This window comes from Aythya ferina (assembly GCF_964211825.1).
Source record: "Aythya ferina genome assembly, chromosome: 4".
Lineage (NCBI taxonomy): Eukaryota > Metazoa > Chordata > Aves > Anseriformes > Anatidae > Aythya > Aythya ferina.
In genome coordinates, this window is record NC_140300.1 from 6,045,505 (window position 1) to 6,070,369 (window position 24,865).

A 24,865-nucleotide genomic window follows, 5' to 3' on the forward strand; every position below is an offset into this window, starting at 1 on the left:
CCAACGTGCCCTGTCATGAGTCTGCTGGTTTTGTACACTAAGAATTGCACTAGAGGCATTATCAACACAAACCTCAGCTCACACTAATGCCAAAAAACTACCAGTGTGACAGAAGAGAAAGGGAGATGAAGCACTTATGCTTGTTTTTCTTTCGTTTAAGTAGTCCAGGTGTCATTTCATTTAAATTCAAAGCATGAGGCAATTCCACTCCAAAGAAAAGACTAGAAGCACATTCAGCAAGACTAGGAAACCTACATGGAAAATAACATCCTCACCCTTTTATTGTTGATTTACCATTTGGTAACCCAGTTGTTTTGAACTCAGTGTGAATACACAGTTTAAGTTTTGCAGAAAGTCACACGCCTGCATTTTCCACACGTATCAAGCACATTTAAAAAGTTTAAAATGTGTGTGCCTCGACTTGCTCCTCTTAATGTCTCTTTAGGGAGGTCCATTGTCACCGATCCGATCGAGTCCAACTCAAGTCTCTCAAGCCAGGCGACAAACAAATTCAAAAGGTGGAGGTTTCCCAAAGACGGTCTTCTCTGTAGTGCATTGTGCTAGTGCATTCAACCAGTGTGTCAGTATTCAACCAGATAAGCTTGGGTTGGTTTTTGTTTGTTTTTACTACACATACAGAAATATAATTTTACATGTAGCTTCGCATGCCTTATGGCTGCTTGCCCTACTATAGGACAGTGCAATAAATACAAATATATGCACACTAGAAAAAGATTTAACTGCCATGATCTACATCTGGTTTATGAGTACAAATTTACCTAGTCACCAATATGACAAATTTAGCAGAAAAAGTAGCAATGGCAGTAATAATCTACTACAAAAACGAGGCTAGAAGCAAAGTGTTTAAGCTACAGAAAAATTGCTATCTCCTAATATATGATGTAGGGCCCAATTCTGCCGAGTGCAGAGTCGTGATCAGTAGATTGCATCGGAACATGCTTTTCCCCCATTTAACAATGAATACTTGTACAATTTATTTGGTTTTGATAACTGTTTATAAATAGCACACTATAATGACTATTAAAACTATACAGCAACATGACATTTATAGCCTAATCCTGAATACAAAGTTCAAAGAACATGACTACAAAGGCCAGAGAGCAAATGTCATCAACTAAAAGCATTTCCACTTCAGAATTTCGTTTTATTGAATATTCTCTTACACAAACATTTCTTGATCATGAAACCAAAGGAACAGGATTTCCTATTCCCTCTCTGTTCCAGTAGCAATTTATCCACACACCACCCTTATAAATTAGTGATGGATTTTAACGGGTAGCCCCTTGGGGCTATATATTTAATATATTTTATATATATGCACATTTACTTTGAATTCTATGTAAAAGTTGAAAAAAATGCTCGAAAGAAAAAACTCAGAATATATCACAGCTTTTTCAGCGAAAAAAATACAAATTAGTTTTTATAACCACTATTCAGTTTATCAAACTTTTTTTTTTTTTCTGAAGTATTTACCTTTAATTATATACACATTACAGGAAATAAAACTTTTTTTCCACAAACGTTCTCTAAGGTGACAGTTACCGATAGAATGATAGCAGGAAGAATATTAAAGAAATGGGGGAGGTGATCAATTTCTGCCTTTAAAAAGTAAAAAGTCACCATATAATTAAGTACAAAAACCTGCATCGAATGACAACTGCTGGTGTAGTAACTTGATCAGGTATGGAGACCAAGAGTATAGGTAAAGCCCTATGGTAATAATATTTCTGTAGCATTTCCACTTGGTATGTATATACTAAATGTTGGCAAAGTTTCTGTAGCATTAGCTTATACAAACATAGGAGTCCTCAGTCTGCTGCATAAAATGGAACAGGTGTGTTTTAATTCTCCTGAAATGCACCTGAAATTCAGAGTGTCACTTACAAACTGCATAAGGAAACTTTTCTTCAGAAAAATATCTGTTTGGCGTCTCCAGGACTCTGTTCCATCGGACAATAGGGGCATTTTAATCTGGGGACAAAGAGAACGTGTTAGAATCACAGTAATGCAGAAAGCAGCCCCATAGCCGTGTACTTTCACTGTTGAAACAACTGATTTCACACTGAAACAAGTGACTTTGCACTGCTAAAACAACTAAGAGCTAAACTTTTCCCTCCATCACAATGGTATCGAGTTTGCGGTGACAGTCCTTCCTCTTTTCTCCCCACAGCACAAAGTGAACGTACTCTAAGGCTCTGCTAGAAGTTACCTTATCACTCTTTTTCTTCTAATTATGGGCTTTCCTCACCTTTTACCCGCCCACCTCTGAATCATTAAATACCGAGAAATTACACTCTGTGGTTAATCTTTTATCTAAACTTTGAGGTTAGTCTGTTGTATTTTAGTCATTTTAAACAGGCCGGTAGCTTTCAGTTTGACTTGATTAACATCCAGTCCATTTTACTTCCTAGTTCCCAACATGCTGTGATTTTACAACCCGCTTAGATCCACTCCTGCAGGCTATGGCTAAATAGGTCAGGCTGGCCTTCCTGCTGAGGTCTCCACTGATACAATTCCATCTGCTTACTACATTTTTTTCTAGGATTGATGTCTTTTTCTCCATCTCTAAGTTTGGGCTTTTCATCCCCGAGAGTTAATTTTATCAGAGCTGTTCTGTCACTGAAGCTGATGAATGAAAGCATCAGGAATAAATGATCAGGGACCAGAATAACATTGCAATGAATTTACTGGCTTTAAATGACTGAAGTCACCTATGAAAGCATACCTTTATGCTTCTATTTTTTTCCACTCAACGTTTTTAGTCGTAGCGTCACTTATTTTCACAATGGATTTCACAAAACAACTTACAACTCTAAATTAAGCTGTCAGCCCTCACAGAAGCTGCATACGTTCAATCCAAATTACCACTGGTTCTTCCTGAAGGAAATCCATATAGTTCTCCCTCTCACATTTCCTCCCTTCCAAAAGCCCATAGGCATCCCCCTGATATCTACGAAGGAGTGATAGTTAATTATCCACTCAATTACTAAGCTGTACTTCCCCCCAGAGGTTTACTTTCCCCACTCCCTTCATTTTTTAAAGAGATGTTCCAACCATTACCAACCCTGCTCCCCGTGAAAAACTGTGTCCAGAAGTCTCTGTTTGAATGTGGGACAACACAATGGTATTTGCAGCTTGGAAAATTACTGTTTGCTACTTTTCTTCATGTCATCTCACTTTCTACAACATCAGAGGGTTGATTATGCTGTTCTCCAGCACATTAACCCAGCTATCTGGCTTCAAAGTCATAGTCCAAGATTTACAAGCTTCCAATTATGTAATTGTGGACTCAGCTTTCCCCAAATGCCATACTCTAGTCTTAAGATTTGTCCTTGTCTGTACTCGGAATATAAAAACGGTACTTACTTGCTGCCATTAAACATTTTATTCAAAGCATCTCTTGATATAATATGACCACAGACTAATTTCATAGGTGGGTTGTTATCTGTTGTTTGCTGACGAAGAATGGGACAGGCAAATATTGAATGATACCAGCACTTTTTACCGAGGTCCACTTCAATCTGTGAAAGAAATAAAGACAACAGTTTATCTGGGGAAACTACATCTCCAGGCAATTATCCCTTTAGGTCATGGCCCTTCCTTAACAGATTTCATAATTGAGCTGTGAAGGCAGCAAAATCCATTGTGTTGATGCCTGACAATTTCCCAGCCAAAAATACTTAACTGTGATCTTAAAATGGTAATTTATGTTGCTTCTCCCCACCCCCAAGAAAGCAGAGTACTCTGCCAAGAGACAAATGCATTTTTTAGTGCAGATCTGCACTCTGGCAGGAAAATTGGGCTGATAACCCAAGACATTCTGTACTTTCTAGCCAGTGATTTCCAAAGTGGTTCAGATGACAGATCTCATTTAAGGGGGAAGGGAAAGCAAACAAACAAAACAAAAACACCACAACACACCCTTAGATTGATGATGACAATATTCTGCAGCTTCCTGAAAGACTCCTCCAGCACCTACAAGTCCCATCAATACTAAAGCATACCAGAATCATTTATTTTCAGTACCAACACAGAAAACACTTGTACAGAAAAACTCTTGCCATCAGAACCAAATGATTTTGGAAAAGGCCATCTCAAATAGAAAAGAATGTGTGCATGATTTCAGGAAAGGATTGAAAAGTGCCAAAATCTCAGCTTCTATAGCTAAAGCTCCAGACTCTGACCAGTATTCTGTTCTGACAAGACAGTCTCTGATTAAATCTGATGATATAACCTCTTCATTTTACTTAATCTCTATCTTTGCATGATGAAAATAAGTTTTCCCATCCCCGTGCTACCTTAGCAGTACACAGTGGACACCTCTAAGTTTAGAATATGCAGGGAGGCATATTAAAACCTATTAACTGATCTGCATCTGATAGCAGTCTTTTCCCAAATATTTCCTAGTTAAACATTCCTGTCTGGGCAGCATGGCATGGAACTGACTTGGAGGTTCCACTTTCAGTGTTTCAGAAAAACAGCTGGGAAGAAAAATAAAAAATACCACATGAACTGAAGTTTTTATATTTTTATATATATGTGTGTGTATACACACACACACACACACACACACACATATATATATGAATCTCTTCTATCTACAATCCATGAGGCTAATTCAGTTCATGCCCAATTTGCACTAAATAGGTTTTCTTTCCAAAACAGGACTAGGTCACTGGAGAGCTGCACACACCTTGTAACAGCTACAAAACAGGGTTTCTTAACAACCAAACTTAATTTTAACTCATACAAAAGAGCTGTGCTGGAAGCATAATGCTTTGGATCCTAATTCAATTCCCACATCCCCAGACGTAGCCTTACATTTTTCACCTCATATCTGCACAATAAAGTGTCAATGCAAAGCAGCCCATGGAGAGCTCAAGCCTAGCCAGAGGAAATTAATGTTTCTTTGTGAGATGAATTTCCTTCCCAGAGTGGGTAGTCAGGTATAAAACTCAAGGGTCCACAAATGTGCTTGTGAAATCAGAGTGTGGTGTGTGTGCACGTATGCATTTTCACCAGTGAATTTCAATCTTTACCAGACGCAGAGGAGGAAGGGGACTCAGCTGTGTGCTTATGTTTTATGCAAGTCCTGTACGTGGGTGTTGAAGACAGTGCCTTGTCTGTGGCAGCCTGCATAGCTGGTCATACCAGTGGCCTTTGTGTGTGCGCGTGGGTGTGTGATTCATGCTCAGCTTTGCCACGGGTTGAACCTACAAACAGGAAACAGCTATGTCCACCAGCCTAGGAGAAAGATCCCCAAGTCTCTGTACAGGAGGAAACCTCAGGCCCTGGAGCTGCTGGAGGTGGCAGTCAAACGTAACATCCTGTAACATTCAGCACAAAAAACAGCATTTTCCCCATCAGAAATGGACCCTGGAATAGCTCAGCATTAACTCACCGGTAGTTCGTCCTTCTGGTTCCAAACCCCTGTGCACTGCCTTTGCTCGATAACTGCTTTGATATTAATTAGAGCTGGTAATGCTACACACCCTGCTGAAAAACTGCAGAAAAAGGAAATATTAGGATAACATACCTTTTAGGAAAAACAAAAAAAAAGCATTTTTGTATTTCTATGTTAAAGAGCTTTAAGATACAAGAGTGTTGTATGTGTCTTTCAGTTCATGTCCATACTTACAAGTACCCTTCAAGAGCAAGAGTTTTGGGGCAGACTGTAAGTTAACCTGCCTCTTAGGTTAGGACCCCAAAGGCATTACACTTTGTACTGAAAACAACAGTTAATACCTGCTCTGAATCTCATAATTTAAGTGATTTTCCATGCTACCTATTTTGATTTGAGGTGTACAGGAGGAAAACATCACACTAACTTATATAGTTACTTGCTCTCTATCACAGCTATGGAGGACTGCATGAAGTCTGAGAGGTTCTATGTAACCCACAGGTGCACACACCACTGATAATCCTTTAATAATGTGTAATTACCCTGTAAGGAAACGTGTATTTCCACCTTCATCTTGAATCAAGAAAACAAACGTAGAAAATCATAGGAAGGTGAGTGAAGGAAGGCAAGCACAACCTGCCCTGACTAACAAGGGCAGTAAACAACTGAAGCAAGGCAGTGCCCTAACGACACTTCTGCCTGCCCTGAGAGCTACCCGTTTCCAGAAATTACCACATGATTTTGAAGTATTTCCCTCTGTGACAACACAAAGCATGACCACGATTTTCCACATCTCAGCCGACATTTTGACGGACAATAATTTAAGTGCAGTGACGGGCCTACAGGCCTGGAAATCAGCAGCAGCAGAAACAGGATTTGACCTCGGTATCAGCCTGCTCTGTTTTTGGCAAATTATTTCACTATTTGTGCAAGTTTTATTGTCTACAGAAGTCATGACCTTCCTCTCAACTCTGCCCCTCCAGATACTTGTTTTTATGTTTCTCCAGCAACACTCCGGCTAGTTTACTTGTGAGGGACGTGCCTGAAGCCTGCCAGTCAACTGGTTGCTCTAAAAATCTGCAGAAATAAAAGCACTACTGCTTTAATGGTTCTGTATGAAAACATCTCTGGAAGAGCCTTATCAGGGTAGACCAACTTAATTAAATAGTAAACTCAAGTGACAATTTGATGTCCTGCTGTCCTTCAAGACCCTGAACCACGGCCTCCTCAGTACAAGAGTTTCCCCACTGACTCCACACAGTAATTCAGACCATGAGGCCTTTAGAAAAAGGCCTACTGAAGAAACCTATCAGCTTTTTAAAAAAAAAATATTATTTAAAAATAAAAAGTGACCACTACTGTTTCTCTAGAAAGCAGTGCATTTTATAACAGGGATTTCACTTTAAGCTAGTTTAATTTTTAGAGGATTTGCAGCACACAAAGGTCACCACAGCTCAGAAGGGTCTTGTTTATGACAAGAGTATTGATACCACCTATACAGTAAATAAGTTTCAGCACAATCGATTTCATGGTAGGCCCAAAGCAAGCATCCAATAAATCCAAACATCAATAAGAGGGATTTTTCCACTCCACTGAAAATCTCTTGGACATTTGCACTGAAAGTCGTGGCGTTAGCGTCAATGCATACTCAATGAAAATGAAAAGGTGGCTATTCATTTCACTGGAACAGAAAAAAGATGAAAACTAAAAAAAAAAAACAAGTTTTAGATATATAGTAATATTTGTATCTATAAAACTCTGAAATAGGCATAATTTATTCAAGAAAGACAGTTTTATCTGAAGTCCTCTGTTGGTTTGGTTGTATTTTATGACAGTGGTGCAGAACAGGCGAAGCAGAAGGTTTGACAATTTTAAGAGAGCTCTAAACTAAGCACAGAAGTCTAATAATATTAACATGCAAGCAGTAAATTTACATAAAGAAGTTGTAATGAAGCTTCTGATAAGTACTAAATCTATCCCCGAAAGATACATATAATTTATTTTGCATTTTATGTTTGAAATAGAAATTAAGACATCAGGCAATTGGCATCCAATAGAAAAATAGCAGCTAATCTGCTTTATCTTCAGAAAAGCTAGGAGATTGGATTGTGTTTTTTCTCAACATTTCTAACAGCCTCCAACAGATTTGCATTTTGTCAGATTAGCTACTGGGCTTCAAAGTGCTACTTTGCAAATAAGGTCCAGTAAATAACTTGGAAATTTTAGCAGCTACTATCACAACGTAACACTTGAACACAATTGTAGGGAGAAGACAGGTAAAGTAACGTGTGGATTAAAAAGAGAGATGATCAAGTGCTGACAGAATCATGGCTGAAATTTTAGTTCTTTGCAGTTACGCAGCAGGAACAGTTTTCATATGCTTGTGGAAATAAATGGCTGATTGCCATCCTCATCCTTCACACTGATGTCTAAACTACAGAAGCCAAATTCCACCTATGAATGTTTCCTCTTGAGCTGAAAAGGTGCTTCCTCACGAGCTGGGAAAGCACAGCAAGCTGAAATATCTGAATTTTAATCTTCACAAATCTTTTCAGAGATAATAAAAATCATACTTTTTACTTAACGCAAGTTAGATCAGGCTACTTGTCAAAAAGCTGTTCATTTTGTCCTCAACAAGGAACAGAAGCCAAAACGCTGTACACCTGGTCTTAAAAGCAAGCAAAAAGCAGCATACCTAACACTGAGAGGTGATTCAACTGAGAGACCCAGAAGAGCACAGGCATCTCTTGTGAAGATGTCACAGATGTCCGCCCACTGATTTGCATCTAATAGATGAACGTACGGAGAGTTCTCTATACCTTGCCTCAGATACACCAGGCTGCCCATCAAAACCTGAATATCTGCGAGGGACCAGGAATAGTTAGTTATTTCATGCTATAAATAAAACCTAGTGTCTACAGTTTTAGCTTTTACAAGGAAAACAGGCAGAATTGGCACATACATCAAATCAGTAACACATATCCTCACCTCTACAAAATACAATTACAGCCATCACAGAACAGATGTCTACAAGAACTCCAGTCTACTATAAAAAGATGGGGGGCTCTTCTCCTCTACAAGCACCTGCATTCTGCCTACTAATTTGTTTTAAAAGGGTTTACTTTAATGCTCTACAGGCTTTCAGCAGCTTTTAGATACAGCCTTTTTAAATGAACAGTCCTCATCACAAAAGAACGAAGAAACTGTGTCTCTGCATCCAGGAAGAGGCTGAAGTGGGTATTATTGACTAATTCCAAACCAGCATTTTTGAAGTTTTCTGACACATACAGCATGCTAAAAATAAGGATTTATGCTGGATTCAATTTGCACTGTTCTGTTTCAAAAGTTTGGTATCTCTTTATATTACCCCACGCAGCAGAAAATAGCAGATGACTGCTCCAAGAATGTTGCTGTGCATTTTTAACACTTTGCCCTGACACCAGGACTATTCCAGATCTCTAATCTAAGCAGCTACTATACTAAAAACTCATCTACGTAGCTACTTAAGAAGTCAAAAACCTTGAATTCAAGAAAATTTGCAGGCATTAAAATACAACTTTGCACTCTCTTTAGAAAAAGGGGATTTAAATCAGGTCATAAGGATTTGAGTAATGCATATTTAAATATATAAACAAGGAGCCTCAAATAAAAGGAAAACAATAGAGTAAAACACATTTGCAAAATGACTTGTATTTTCCTACCACATGCCACATCCAAGGGCTTTATTCCCCTCAGTGTGATCAAAACCCTACTCACCTTTCTGATGATTTAGGGCAAACGGCTGGAAGTTTTTTGCATACTGCAGTGCTTCTCTTTGATTTGCTGTTCCACCCATCAATAAACTAATGAAATATAACCTGTGTAGCTTAAACTCCAGCGAACTATTCTGTGCCATGAGCATTTCTCTGTTGGATACCGCCCACCTGGAAGAAACGAGGAGGTACAAAGGGACATCACACGGGAGTAATTAAACGTCAGCCTACACGATATGAAATTATTACAATTGTCAAACATCTATTTCAAGAAGAATATGACTGTTCCCTGAGCTTCTGTTAGCCTACGTAGAGCCCAGAAAACAGTCAAACCCTTTACAAGTAAGGAGCTTTTACAAGTAAGGAGCTCTGGAGCATGCACAGCACGTGGAGGGTGGCAGTACTTTTGGACTGCTGTATAGCTCGCCTCTGTCTACAAACACAGCAGCAGAATTCAGCACTCGGTAGCTGGAAGGCAACGCTGATGTGGGCACAACATAAGGGAGAAACATTTGAAATTAATTCCTGTATTGGGATGGATACCACTCTGTCACCAAATCTTAACAATTACACACAGCCTGCTGCTGCTGCACGTTAAACAGGTTTGACCAAGCCTTTCAACAACGTATTTTCCAACTTCCTCATTCCCCAAACGTTTTCTAGTCGGCCACTGTGTTTACGTGCATGTGTAGGTTGCCCTGGAGAGGGGAAGTACGTCCATGGAAGCATCAAAGAAAAAAAATTACGAAGGCCTTACACTGACGGGGCAGTGGGAAGTGAAATTCATTTAAATACCATACATTGCTCTGCTTAACTTTGTTTTCTGTGTTATTTTCAACTTGGACAATAAAAATACTTTTCACTTTGTGGGTCTCCTTCACCACGACAGCTCCAATGTTTGGCTCCTTAATAGCATGGATGAATTTTTAAACAGGCACCATGTAAAACAAACTGGATTTTTTTAATGCATTTTTAAAAAGTGATATTATTTAGGTTTTAACCTTTTTTTTTTTTAATTCAATTTAGTCAGGCCTAAATCAATCCAATCTTTTCCTCTGAAGAACTTCAAGTTTGTGTTCTTTAGTCACATCTGTTTCTCATTAGTGCTAATTAGTTATACTATTTGCACTGTGGGGGCCCCATCAAGCAAAGAGGAGCTTTTCACTTTTTAGTGAGGAGCGCAATAGGTCTGTCCCTTAAGCAGGAGAAGTATATGAGGCTCCTGCTCTTTTTAATCATTGCTAAAATAAAAAAATTAAGCATCCTTACTGTACTGGTAAAGCTTTCAAGGAAAGCTAGCCTGCAGATGCACCATTGAGAAGCCAAGTCTACCTTCAGGTTGAATATACTCACTAACCAGGGGGGTTTTGTCTGGTTTTGTTATTATTGTTGTTTGTTGGGGGGGCAGAAGGGTAGGTTTTTGTTTTGGTTTTGCTTTTTGCTTATTTGTTTTAAATGGTTGGCGTCCATGGTTTAAACTTGGTTTACTGGCAACAAAGCTCACTCCCAACTAAGAAAACTAGAGCCTGAAGTTGACAACCGTAGGCCAATAAGCAGCTGAAAGATAAGAAGATATTATCAGTAAACAATAAAACTAATATATCGATATGAGGTTGCAGTTCCACAGTCCCGTTAATGAGATATTAATCTGTATTGCATCAAAAGGGAGGCAAAGAGCCTCCATCCTCTCCCTGCCAACATTCACAACCACGTGCCCACGTGGCGCGGTGCTTCATCTTGCAGAGATAGAGTCTGTCTTTCCAAATTAGCTTTTAGGCAGGCTTCCCTTTTTGTTGTTGTTGTTGTTCTGAGTGGCAGCACAGATTTTTATCAGAGGAGAGCAACCACAGAAGCAAGGCCTGAGGTGTTTGGGCTAGGATGTTCTGTTCCTATTCAAAGGCTTTGTAACAAACAAGAAGCAATAAGCGCTGTTTAAAACATTCAATGCACGTATTCTCTACAGCAGCCCCAAATCAGCAGTAATCACAACATCTGCCTTCCTAACTCCTCTCAGAATGATGCTTTCACAGTGCCTTCACCTCTGTGACTCAAATCCATCTGAATTTTTTGAAGTATCCACACGGTACAGTACACAAACCACGGATACACAGAGCTCTCCTCTAGCTCCCATATGGGATTTAATTAAAACAAGTTCCACAAAGCCTAATAAAGATTAAATTAAGTTTAAACCAAGTCCCAAAGGTCCCAACAAATAGCAGGACCTTACTGCTTTACAGACACATGAGAAGATGATGCCTCTTCCCTGGGAGATCACAGCCAAATGCTTTGAACCTGCAAGCCATTCCCACCACAACTTCACACAGAGACCCACCTGGGCTCAGAAAAACCCAAATCCATCCACAAAGAACCTACGGATTTCCCTCCCCCATCACCAAACTCCAGTGAGAAAGGGCACTGGAAATAAATGGGATCCTATGGAGGCACAGAAATTACACAGCTGTGTGTGCAGGCCCAGACTGAGCATCTACAAAATTAAGCTGAAAACCACAAGAAAAAGACAAATGTTATGGCCAGCTGTACTACATTTAATTCTAAAGGTATAGTATGAGTAAGTGTTGGAATTTCTGCTAGTAAGAAAATCTGAAAGAAAAATACAAATAGGGGAGGTTGTTTGTTTAAAATTTTTAAATTTATTTTTTTTTAAACTTCTTTCCATCACCAAAGATTGGAAGTCTTTTTAAAGAATTACTCATCTGCCAGCTCCCTTTAGATAGCAGCGACCAGGAGCAACGAGTTTTTGCTCCATTTCCCACGCTGAGTTTAGCCTAGCACCAACTGAGCCAGAGAGCCTGGTTACTGCTTTCATAGCCTTCCACAGTTTTACATAGGGACCTTGATACCCTCCCCCTTCTTTGTTCATGATATGGTAAATTAAGTATCCTTGTGTACCTGGTAACTGTGCATTTACCCCACCTTGGTTTTCCTCCCTAACCAGCACATTTTTTACATGAGCATCCATGCCCAGTGCTGGGCAAACCCAGGAGCAGGCAGTTTTTGCTCTGAAAAGTGGCATTTTAAACAGAAATGAGGCTGGGTGGGGGAGGGAAACCCGCATGCAAACTGTGCTAACAATACCCCCTATTCTCTGTCCACTCGACTGTCTGGGGAATAAGGCTTCCTTTGAAGAAGGACCGTGCCTTCTCCTTTGTTGGAGAAATATTTAACACGCTGCAGGAGCTACAAGATATGATGAAGGTGCCATGAGTTAGACCATCCTAGCTAACCTGAGATAAAATGAGTTCAGTGACTGGAAGTGGGTGGCTATAGCAGCATTTCGGTGTTGCTTCCTTTCAGTTAACCCATTCAACGGCAACAAACCACCGGAGCTTTTCATCTGCGTAACTATATTCAAAGGTTACTTGGGCCAAACTTTGCACGACCCAGAGGCATAACCAAGAATTTAGTTTAGGAACACCAAGTTTCGAGTGTCAGAGAGCCCCTGCATTTAGCTGAGATGCCAGTGACCTCTGAACTGGCATACACCTGCGTTGGTTCACATTAAAAGGAGAAAAAAAGGTTTGTTACTGTGAAAATGTATTGAATCAAATATCTTTTTTGCATTATTTGAAGTGCTCTGGAATGAAACAAACTCTGAATCTACTTTATTTCACTGTTTCTATTTTTAGAGTAATACCTTGTTAGTAACCTTCTATTTTGTCTTACTTTTGGGACCAACCTAGGCTTACCAAAGGTCTTGCAACCAGAAAATAAAATCAGGTTGAGGGTTGGTTTGGCATTTTCTTGCTCTTAAAGTAAAAGCTGAAATGGTACAGCACAGTTAGGCATCCACTACTGGAAATTATAAAGCAGTAGCCCATGAGATACTTCATCACCTTTCCCTCTTCATTGTTGTTTTTAGCATCAGCTTAGGTGTCTAATAGTTATAAAGTCTATTAAGGTCACAAAAACATCCTAGTCTAAGGTTGATTAATGGTATCTCAGATGCTCTCCCCCATACTTTGGTTCTGTCCCAGGATCCCTTATCTGCTCTAAAAAGGGAACTAGCTTGAAGAAAAATGAGCTTGCTGATCCTGAGTCACACACATGCTGCTCACCCCCATGGCTTGGTGAAGCCAAAAGGCTTGGGGATGCTCAACACCTTCAGTAAGTCCTGGTGTCCTTCATAAGGGGACTTTTGCAGATAAGATTCACCCATGTTTCACTGTAACTAAAGTGAAGTACCATCGTGGCAGACAGCGTTTTCTCTAAGTGACGTTTCTTCCCCAAATCCTAAATTAACATCACAGATTACTCAAGTTAATCCTTAACCTAAGGAAGAGACCCTTAGTTAAGCGCTGTGTCCCATGGGAAGGGGCACGGAGGGGACAACAGGAGAAGAAAAGTTCACTCCCTAATTAGAGACCAAATGGGGATGATCAAAACAAAGATCATATTTCAAGTGAAAAACTAACAGTTTATTAAAGAATTTAAAAATGGAGAAAAGCCGAGCAGACTCACTCTAACGCAGGTCTCAGAACTCTGACTTTTAATGCTTCCAATATTCGGTTTAACTCCACGAATGGTTCTTTCTGGCTTTGATCTATTGATAGACCGGATTCCTGAAAAACAAAGGTAAAGAATAAAAAAAAAAACACAATTCAACTGCTGTTTTTCTGACAATTTCAATATTTACCTGGAATACTACCATCCAGGTAAGGATGCTGTCACAAGGAGTAACGTTTTATGTTTGATATGTTTATGTTTGATACCATTCAACACCTGTACTTATCGTTACCTGACAAAGCTCCTCGGCTACATCCAACATCCCCTGTCGGAAGAAGTGCTCCACCATCACCTCGTTGAGGATTCGCTGGCTGTCAGCCTGCCAGCACCCATCTATCCCCACGCTGCTGATGTCGGAGTCAAAATTCTGAAACGTAGAAGTTAACATTTAATAGGTTGGAACAAATAACCCCAGGTGATTTTTCTTTAATTATGCACGACACCTATGTCTCTGCTCGGGTGCTTTCTGCCTGTTGCTCAGTTTGCCCTTAATTACCTCCTGGTCAACCTGAAGCCCATCCATCAGCTGCTTCATTATCTCCTGTGTACAGAAATCCTTTCCCTCGCTCATTTTGAGTCTGAATATTACCCAGCATAAGGAATTACACCGGCAAACTACAAGTTAGCTGGCAAATTAGAAATCTTGTTAACTAATAAAGGGGCTACCAGACCACGATGCGTTTCTGGAGGAAGTATCTGCAGAAAAGGCTTCTGCCATACGTGAAAACTGAAAAGCACAGGGAACAGAAAACAAAATCGCCTACGCTAAAAATCAAAATAGCATTATCAATGCATCACTGTCACCACAGCGCACCAAATTGGAAGTAAAAGCTTTAACTCAAGGATTTTTGACATAGCTGGGGGGGGGGGCAGGCAACGCTGAAAAAGGAAAATGCCACTTCTCCCCACCCTGCGAATGACAATGAAATCCAATTCTCTGAAGACCTCAAGACACCGGCAACAGGATGAGCTCTGAAGATCTGAGATCTTTTACGGGTCCAGCCCTGACGATCCCACTGCTGGGTATTTTTAGGCCAGTGGCCTGCGGACATATTCCAAGAATAAGCAAAAAAATATTGTCACAGCGATGCCTTAGCAACACTTGGCACTGCTTGGCACCGCGCCTCCTGGCAGCACGGGAGCAGTGCTTACTCTAACCCAGGATATAAAACAGGGTTTTAACCGCTAACGTGTTTAATGCTCAGGGCAAATAAGTTAATTTGAATAAAAACCCTCACTCATGGCCCAAAACAAACCTTCTGCAGGAGGAGCGGAGTCTAGCAGACGGCTCGTTGATCCCATTGTCTGCTAACTGCAGCTCCCTTCCAGGAAGGGACCTCAGAAACCAGAAAACGGTTGAACTTGGTGAAATTAACAGTGACTTAGCTGTGGCTCTGTGACAGGAAGGGTTCGGCACAGCATGGGGACATCCATCCTGCACCAACACTCGCCTCAAATCAACACAGAGGTTGCACGAGCTACCTGCCAACCAGATGCTACGGGTTTGCTCTCAGCCAGCGTAATGCTGGTTAACCAAGATCCTACTGGGTGTAAGGTCTGCCAGCACACAGCTCCTGAAAGGATGGGAGCAGGTAATATGGGTTGATGTCAGACCAGGCACTTGCAGGGCGACGCTGCCAGAAGCATTCAGGAGCCTCCTGTTAACCCGTTTCAGGAGTCTGATCGAGTTTGAAGAAGTCTTTGATTAAAAAGAGTAGGGAACAGCATCCTTGCAGCTCTCGTGAACACCAGGTTCACCTCACCTGAAGCAATGAAGAGTTCCTCTAAGGTCCGTGCACAGAAATGCATCAAGGGAAGCAGAGAAGGGTCAGCAGCACCCTGATACCAATATTTAGGGCGAACGCACCCATTACAGCACCCAAAGGGCTCGAGGGTCTGTGCTGGAGCTCACCCCAACCTAACCCAGCCTCTCTGCTCTCTCCTTAGCAGGCAGCACCTAGCTAAGCACACTTCAGAAGCCAGCCGTGGGGACTGAAACCACTTTGATGCTGTTCTGCATCGTCAGAGAAAGGGGCAGCCTCCTCAAACCCACACCCACTGCTTCAAAGCCACCGCTCCCTTCAAGTCCCTTCGCAAACCTCCAAGAAAACCCTAACCCCGGGCAAGCAAATTCTCTTCCATCTTTTGGAAATGGTGGGGGCAAGGAAAGCCTTCAGATCGTTGCCACTGATCCAAGTCTCAGATGTGAGGTTTCCAACCGGGTGCCTCAACCTGTAAGCTCCCTGTCCCGCTGCTCGTCTTTAGGCTGCGTGCTGGAAAACATCAGTGTCTTGAAGATTAAATGCATGTTCTTCTCTGCGCCCATCCTTTGAAGCCTCTGAGGTTCAGCACCACTGCTGACTCTGGTATCGCTCTCCAAACACCTCTAGCAGGTAGCATAAATCCATAGAAAAGGCATTACAGAAACACCAGAGGCAGTATCAAGAACATATAACCCCTTTCTCTTACCTAGGTTTCTGGGATGGGAAAAAAAGTCATCAGTAATCTAAAATTACCAGTGAAGTCATTCTTCATCCAGTTTCAACTCCTAGCACACACATAACCCCATAAGCAGCTCTGTTCTGGGCAGTTACCAGCTGTTTGAGCTGAACCAATGCCTTAAACATCTTCTTATCCTCCTGGTTACCTGGGGACAGAGGTGCCAGAACCACCTACAGATCACTCAAACACAAGTTTTTAACTTCAACCGAGCTGTTTCTAAAGCAAGCAGGCACCCCATACAGCGCTCACTTCTGCTTGCAGTCCTGAAGCTACTGCAGAGCTGTGTATCCCTGAGGTCTTCATGTTCTCAACTGTTTCAAAGCAATTTTGCAGACAACACTTTGTCCTGAAGCAACAAACCTAGAAGCTTTGCGAAACTTCTCAAAACCCCATCGAAAATTGTGTGGTTTTGTTTTTTTAATACCATCAAAGATGTTAATAATGACTCATCCCAACCTACCTGCTATGGCATCAGGTCACATCATACAACCTGGGGACCTCATGAATTTTTTTTTCCCTCCCCCTCATCCGATCTCTAATAACTCACGCTTGGCCAGGTCCTCACTTCAGTAATTTATATTTAAAGTCATGATTTCGGGGGTCTTTGTTGTACGTGGGACCCTACAGCTCTGCCTCCAGCGGGTCCCGAGCAGTTTCAAGAAGTGCCTGCGCATGTTACAGTGAGCGACAGTCGCCCGGCACAACAAACAGCTGCTGGCCTCTGGCTTACTTATTTCATAATCACGCAAGCAGTACGTGCTCGTGACTCCGCGTCTCTGAGATTTGTTTTTTTTAAAGGCTCACAGTAAGCTCGCTGCTAGCACGGGGAGTTTAACAGGACTGTAAAAGTTGAAATGAATTCCTTTAAGTTAGGAACTCCGGAAAGTTTATTTCACACTGTTCAGATTTTAAGCTTAGAAGTGTGCCAGTGCTCATTCCGGGGAAACAGCTTCTTTTTTTTTTTTTTTTTTAAGAGCCTAGTGCCGAAGTGGAGGGCATTATGTGCTAAATATAGCAATTACGTAAAGCACATTACTGATACCTGCTGGAATACAGGAACTCGAGACACACACGATGGAACATTTCAGCCACCACACAACCCTCCAGATGAATGCCACGATACGAAGGGTTAAGGACAGTTGTATTCCTCAGTTTTCCAGCTGAGATCATTTCGTGCATTGCTCCCTCCTGAATTCTGACTCACGTTACAAACACCACGCACTTGTTTACGTTCCCTGTTCAGTTTGCTGGTTCACAAGACAGTGCTCAACTTGCAAAAACCCTGAATTTATCCAGCTCTATTCAGTAAAGGTTTTTTCTTTGTATACCTATTCTTTTTTTTTTTTACCTTGCTTTCCCAAAACACCTGGATTAAAATGTAGGTCTTTTAAAAACAAGCTTAAAATTCAGAGGGGGAAAAATGTAAGGAGTTAACCAGTTACCCCACCTGCTGTCCTGAATTAAGGCATTTAACCATCGCTCAGATCGCTGCTAGAGGGGAAAATGTTTACTTGCTCCACCGAACGTGCTTGGGGATGAGCTCAAATCACCCCAGCCGTGTGATTTACAGGGAGACTGATGGCTGAGCTATCTGATAACAACCTGCTGAACACCAACGGCATGAGGAACTCGGGAAGTGGGGCAGATGCTGGTACAACACAGAGCAAATGGGATGGAAACATTTATTTTCAAAGAGGAGAAAGCTCTTTGGAAGAAAAGGGAGCCTTCAAAGATCAGGAGCACGTAATCCACGTAGAACTGCCATGAAAAACAGCCCAGCTTATTAGCTAAACTTTTCAGGAGCTGCTAATTTAAAAGCAATCCACAAAGCCTTGGCATTTCAGGCTTCAACTTCGCCAGCAATATTTCATGCCAACCTCAAAGTTCATTTTTTAAATGACCGAGGAGCTTGTGTTCTCAGGGCAGATCTAGGTCTGCTCCAAGTTCCTACCTAACAACTACACTGATCAAATACTGCCCAAAATAAAATTCACAGACAGGTGTACCTCTTCCTCAACACTGGGAAAAAAAAGGAATTTAACCCCAAAATCGCCCCAAGCAGGAAATACAGAAAGTTCTTGCAGAATCCAAGCTCGTTAAGGAGGAAGCTTGGTGATGCTACGTGTACCAGCTGTCACGCGGATGTGTCACACGAAACTGGCACCAGGATTAGCACATTGCCCAATCTCAAAGCAGGCAATAAAACCCTGAGTTATGTTTACCTGTGCCTGAGCACACACAGCTAAAACGGCCGTAATTGTTCTAGAGATGGTAATCCGGACGTAAAATCAGCCAGAAAAATGCTGGATGAGGATTTAAACACCACAAGCAGAACTCACGTCTCGTGAATCAAAGCCAGGGCTGCTGCTTTAAATTCCAACCAGCATTTTTATTTAGGGGGCAGTCATATTTCATCCAGAACGTGTCAAGAATCAATTCACTACGTAAATTACACTTAATTAGTTCTATGGGTTTAAATATATTATTGGGAAGCAATGGGGGGAGAACAATTTCCATAGGTTATGGCACTCAGGTGCCAGCAAAGAGCTCGCTGCTAGGTTTCAAACAGCAGGTAGAAAACACATTAAGTGCATGTGGAAGATTTCCTTCAAACATCACTGGACAGGGAAATGTTAAACCCCACCTGGATTTAAACCTTATACATATTTGACAAACAGACTGAGATTCCCAGGTACATTTTCAAGTATTTAAGATATAAAAGTTGGTGAAGAGTAATAAAAATCAAATTACTTGCACGTTGAACAGTTCATATTTCAGGAGATAATCTCAACTGAGGCTCTAACTTCATAAAAAAAAGTGTCCTTCCTTAGCAGCAGGACTGACGGGGTTCCTGCTTGTAGCTTTTTATTGTAAACATTACAGACAGCAGGCCAGATTGAGAACCCAGAGGAACGAGCACGCTGGATGCAGCGAGTTGAGCTCAGGTTGGAGCACCTGACTGAAGCAGCCCTTGTGACACCACACAGGCACAGAGCCCATCACTGCTGTCCCTTTCTGTTATTCTACATAGCTGAGTATGTGAAATGTAACAAACGCTTTCATTTACAGCTATCCTTTTAAAAATAAAAATGGCAGATGAAACGCGGAAGGCTAGGAGAGCAACAACACCACAAGAACTGTGCACCTGACAACTGCAACAGCAATTTGCAGATTAGACTGAAGTTTAAACTTTATAAGCTTATCTTCTTTGGCATCTAAGAAACATTGCCACCACTTGCCATAGAATAAGAACCTGTTCTATAAGGCCTAGGGATGCCCTACCCCATCAGATTATTTAAATGAAAAAGGCACGGCCAAACCTGAGAGCTCCTTCACACCAAGTCCACTTGCTAAGGCAGAATCAGGAAGTTTCAACCTCAGGACGAGATTATGCAGATTTATCTCAGGCCTCAAGCCTGTAATAGGGATGGGCTTTTGCTCTAGTTAATTGGTTTAGGTACAGCAGCAAGGATTAGAGACAGATGCGTCCTTAAGCTTTGGATAACCGTGATGCTTGGATTAAAGCTATCAGAACAAAGTTTCAGCTCTCCATCATGATGGTCAATCCCAGAGAGAAGCAAAATCAAAGTTTCACAGACATTCTGCCCCATAACACAGCATTATGCACTACCTTGTCAGCTGGTTGTGCTGTTAAATCATGCTGTAAGAGATTGCCATTTAAACTTTGAGAGTAATGAGACACCCAAAGGACGAATCTCTTTTCTGCCTTGCTACAAGTGCCTTTGTTCAGCTGAAAAGACCACTGCCCAGTGTCTTCCTCAGTAAGATTATAAACCAGATCCCACGCCAAATGTTAAGACCCTCTCAACATAAGCACGTTCTGATATGAGGTATTATACTGAAAGTCCAAAAAAGTGACTAACAGAACCTTTGCCTGCAGAACTACTCTGTAAGAGTGAACAGACAGGAGAAAAGCATGACCTGAAAGTACATACATAGCACCAGTTAGTACTACAATTCTTTTCTTGAGCTATTTAAAAGAATTATTAATATCCACCTACAAAAATAATCCAGATCCCAGTTATTCTTGAACCTGGAATTCACACAAAAATGTCTCATACAGGAAGCTTCAAAGATCAGCTGCACAACATGAACTGCTTGGTACAGCGTAGCTGTGGATACTATGAAAGGTCGAACGCACTCTGCTCCCATCAAAACCAATCTAAACCTTGTGAAATTAAGCCCTAAGAACCGACAACATGCCTGAATCATGTGCAAAATGTCCGTCTTTAAAAATTCCACCAGTTTTTAGGCTGCCTTCTAGGACAGAACGTCGCCGAGTCATTTGCTACTGCCGATTAATTAGAAACGCAGTGCGTATTTATAAATAAGATCTCCTGAAGCATTTTGCTACACAAATATAACACGTGATTACTATGTCTAGTGGCACCTATATGGTGTGTTCTCTCAGAAATGACAGATTTGAGTTGTGTTCCAAAAAGGAGGACTCTGTATATGAGTTCTGAAGCAAGACCTCGCCTGGTCTGACCTCTGCTCCCAGCCCTATAGTTTGGCATTTAACAGGAAGGCTTAATTAGGATTAATTGCAGCACGAATATAAATTTTGCAGAGGAGTACCCATCATAGAATACATGCAATAATACACCGAAACCACAACATACACTGAAACCACAACACACGCACCTTGTCAATGGCTTTTCCAACTCGGGACACGCTGCTGTGGATGTCTTTGTGGTCGGAGGCCAGTTTCTGAACCGTGTCCTTTATCCGTTTGCAGCACTGCGTCATGACCAGCGAGATCGTCCCCGACAAGTCTCCATCCTGATCTAAACAAGAGGAGAGGAAAATCACCAGCTTCGTTGTGAATAAAGGATAACTTCCATTGCTCAGTATCCAGCGCTATAAAGGGACAAGGAAGGGTATTAGAAGAAAGAAATGCAATCTAGAAAGATGTACAGGACACAGCTCACCCCATTAGGAACAATGAACAAATGCAAGGCTTTAAAAAATTAATGTAAATACCTCAGGCACCCTGCTCGAGTTCAGCAGATTAATAAACAGAACCCAAAGAAAAGCAAAAATCTCACGGAATATGATGGGATGCAGTCCCTGACCTACTGCAGGGTGGGTTTTCTTCTAGACAGCTCCCTGGAGACAGGAGCTGTCTAGAAGAATGAAACTTCTGCTTCCTGGCTGGAGGGAAGAGCTCCTAGGAGTTCAGCCACTCGGTCTCTAATTCTCCTTGGCAGATGAGAAGTGGCCTGTTGAGGCTCTGGCCACGAACATCAAAGAGTTACAAGAGGAGTGGATGATCAGGTAAGGGTTATCCCCTAGAAAATACGACGTTTTTAAGCTATTGTCCAACCACCCAGCAAGCACAAGGCTGCAGTACCCCACTGTGGGCAAAGCAAGAGATGTGAAGTGCTCCCAAGCCCCTCGCTCTCTCCCCTCACCTAACAACTGCCACCTTCCTGTCAGGACCTTCAGTCAGAAAAACACATATACTTTCTTCTGTGCCTTATTTCAGATCTCTCTCTGTTTTTAATTTCACAACAGAAGGAGAATCTGTTTCCCAGTCTTACCTCCCAAGGTCTCTCCTGCCTCAGAGTCCATCCTACACGAAGGATTTTTCCTGTAGGGCCACAGACTGAGCAGCCTTCAGCTGTACTGGAAAGTTCATTTAAGTAGGAGACCAGCCCAGAAATAATTTCCTAACATTCCAGATCTGAACCCTTCACGTGAAAAATAAAAACCCAAAGCATCTCTTTGAAAGAAAGCTTCGAAAAGCAACCGACCACTTTTTGGTTGGGCTCGGTCCCTTCCCGTTCTGTGTTTTCGCAGGCTTTAGGGTCGGGTTCACTGCTGGGATTTCACGTTGAGGCAAAATTCGCCGTGTCCAGCTGCTGCTGAGGGCCCGGCAAGGTCAGAACAATAGAAAGAAAACTGCAACTGCTCCTCGCAGCCTGCCCTGGAGAGGGCAAAGGAAACCCAGCCTCACAAAGAAAAAGGGCTGCAGTCGGAGGGGGAGGGAATGATTTACCAGCCGCCCGCTGCTCTGCCTCCTCTTCTGCTTCCCAACCTCCAGCTCGGCTGTCGGTGACAGCAGCCAAACCAGCTGAAGTTGTCACCCTCCAGAACTGGTTCATCTCGGGAGAGCAAACGGCTCCGCTTCACCTCCACAGCCCCTGGCTGAGAAGCTGGAAGTGTTTTTGCACCAGACACAGCCTTTAAGGAAGGGGGGGGGATCAAAAAAAGCCCTGACTTTTCCCCCCTGCAGTCCCATGAAGCTAGGGGTCATTTCCCAGTGCTCCACGTTTCTCCCAGCGAATGGATAAGGAATAATAAGACTGAGAAAATCCCTTCAGCCACCGGTTTGGCTTCATACATCCTAAATTAGAAGTGAAATTTTGCTGAGCTGTTACTTGAAGCTGGCCTCCTACGACCACTTCAGGAATAAGCATCCTTTCTGTTCCTGTTTGCGTACATTTCGAATCACAGCAAGGATTTTAAGTTTCTTTCTCACGACTTTTGCCCCCGAGACAAAACCGAGCGGCCAGGTGACACAACTAAGGCCAGGGAAATGCTCACTCCCCTGATCTGCATCACCCAACAGGCAGAAAATAAAACATTCTCCTAACAGTCATTTCTTCCTGGAAAAAAAAAAAACATAGATTTGGGTCCAAACATGCTGATATTTTTACCCCAGGCGAGTGGATCGCTGTCCTCTGCCACACACTGGGGGAAAAACCAGCAAGAGCGGAACAATGAAGGAGGAAGCAGCCAGGAATGAAGGAGCCAGCCCCGAGCACAGAGCTCAGAACAAGGGGAAGGAAAACAAACACCAACTTTGCCTCGCTGTCCACACGGGGCTGTTTGTACTCGGGCTGCCACGTGAAAACAGCTCAAGAAGTTTCACGGGGCTGAGTGACCGGGAGAAAAACCACCACCAGCAGCACCACAACCCAGGGCAGCCTCGAGACTGAAGCAGCTTCAGAGCATTTCTCTCTCTCCACCCACTTCCTCTCCACATCCACTGCCTATTTAAGGTGTTTTCCTCCATCTCTGCTCTCCATCCTCGTCCTACAGCGGGGATTTCTCCTGCGGCAGCGAGGGGTGGTTGGTTTGGGGTTTGTTATTTGTTCTCCTCCTTCTTCTCTCCCCTCTGAAATGATGCACATGGGGATGTTTCTGAAGTTCTGACACCTGAACTCCACATTAAGATGCGTGGCTGCTTCCATGCCCACCAATTTTCAGAAATATTCAGGTTAGGGGACATAAAAGCCGCAAATGTCTGCTCCTATCAGAAATTTATACAGAAGATATTCAAGACAAATTAAAATTTGGTTCCCCATGAAAGCCATTTACACAAAGGAACCAAAATTTCAGAGTTCCCAAATACCAGAGCAGCACAAGTAACCCATTAGCTTCACCCTAGAGTCCCAAATAAAAGAGAGCCGGGTCTGGGATGCTCTCTGTGGGGACAGGATCACTCCAACCCTTCTCTGTAAGAGTTTTTTGTGTGTTCCTACAGAGCAGGTAGGGGCTGGGGATGCAGAGCAGGCGTCCTGCAGGCAGGGCTCTGCCAAACCAGCCCCACAGAGCCCTACAGGGATCGATCCCAGTCGTGCCGCGGACCTTCCCAGGCCATCGAGCCACCCTGCAGCATGCAACCTGAAATAACCGGGCGTTATTTCACCCCAAAGTGATGCCTCAGAGCCAGAGCTCCCTGTTTGCTCTCCATGCAAATCGGGGCTCGGCAGCGAGCCTGGCACCTGTGTTTGCACAACCCTCAGCCTGCAAACAGCTCTGCCCCGAACCAAACAGCACCAGGCTCCAGAGAGTGGTGACAGAGCATGGCTCGCCCTCAAATTTGGGCTCGGAGCCTGCCAGTCCCTGCTTTTAACCCAACTTTTTTTACCCCTGCTTTTTAATACTGGCTGCAAAACAAACCCAAAGCTCGCGGGGGGGTGCCTCTACCTCCAGCTTTCACCCTCCACACCCCCAAACCCGGCCAGCAAGCAAGTTAGTGAGGAAAACAGACAGAAAAGAGAGAAAAGAGGAGAAAAAAGGAGGGCACAGGGCAGCCAGGCTGGGGGTTGATCCCCTCACACCCTGGGGGCTGCTCTGAGCGGGGAGGGAAGTCTGAGGGGAGGGGGGCATACCCCAAATTGGCCCCGAGCCGCTTTTAAGGCCGTTTGGGGGCAGTTTTAACCCGTCTGGGGGCAGTTTTAACCCCTTTTAGGGCAGTTTTAACCCATTCTGGGGCAGTTTTAACCCCTTTTGGGGCAGTTTTTCACCCCCCACACCCTGAGGGAAGGGGGCAGGGAGCCGGGGCCGGGTCTGACGGTGAGGCTGAGGGGGGTGATGAGGCTGAGGAGGCCCCGGGGGTCCCGCCACGTACTCTCGCTCTGCAGGATCTCCCTGCGCAGCCCCCCCGCGTACTGGATCAGCTCCTCCAGGCTCCTCTCGCACAGCTGCCCGTAGCCCGAGAACTTCTGCAGCACCTTCTCCAGCTCCCGCTCCACCGTCACGCACTGCTCCATGGCGGCCGCCGCCTTTCCCTCAGCGCCGCCTCAGGATCTTCCCCTCCCCCCCCCCCCGTTTCAGTCCCCTCAGGGCCTGGTCCCGGTCCCGGCCCCGCCGCCGCCGCCGCCGCTACCGGGCCCCGGGCTCCGCGCAGGCA

General features: G+C 43.1%; 1 protein-coding gene across 2 annotated transcripts; it reads right to left on the reverse strand.

The window, feature by feature from the left end:
- Positions 1-256: 256 nt before the first annotated feature.
- RMND5A (required for meiotic nuclear division 5 homolog A) lies at positions 257-24,777 on the reverse strand. 2 transcript variants are annotated; one of them, XM_084519026.1, is made up of 9 exons: positions 24,584-24,777; positions 20,866-21,008; positions 13,931-14,065; positions 13,654-13,754; positions 9,179-9,345; positions 8,118-8,283; positions 5,423-5,525; positions 3,388-3,542; positions 257-1,992 (listed from the first exon to the last, which is right to left on the reverse strand). In XM_084519026.1, exons 1-9 carry the CDS (start codon positions 24,723-24,725, stop codon positions 1,929-1,931), a joined length of 1,176 nt encoding a protein of 391 aa, XP_084375152.1. In that variant the 5' UTR covers positions 24,726-24,777; the 3' UTR covers positions 257-1,928. The 2 variants fall into 2 exon arrangements, with proteins under 2 accessions (XP_084375152.1, XP_084375153.1); XM_084519027.1 differs by having other exon boundaries at positions 24,625-24,731.
- Positions 24,778-24,865: the final 88 nt, after the last annotated feature.

What these genes read in the sequence shown, in the direction of transcription:
- RMND5A (XM_084519026.1), bottom strand. Translation starts at nt 24,725, where the DNA reads ATGGAGCAGTGCGTGACGGTGGAGCGGGAGCTGGAGAAGGTGCTGCAG. An exon ending in GTTCTGAGACCTGCGTTAGA is followed by an intron (nt 9,346 to 13,653) that starts GTGAGTCTGCTC and finishes CGTTTCTTCCAG; the next exon opens with GTGGGCGGTATCCAACAGAG. An exon ending in TGCCCTAAATCATCAGAAAG is followed by an intron (nt 8,284 to 9,178) that starts GTGAGTAGGGTT and finishes GGTCCCTCGCAG; the next exon opens with ATATTCAGGTTTTGATGGGC.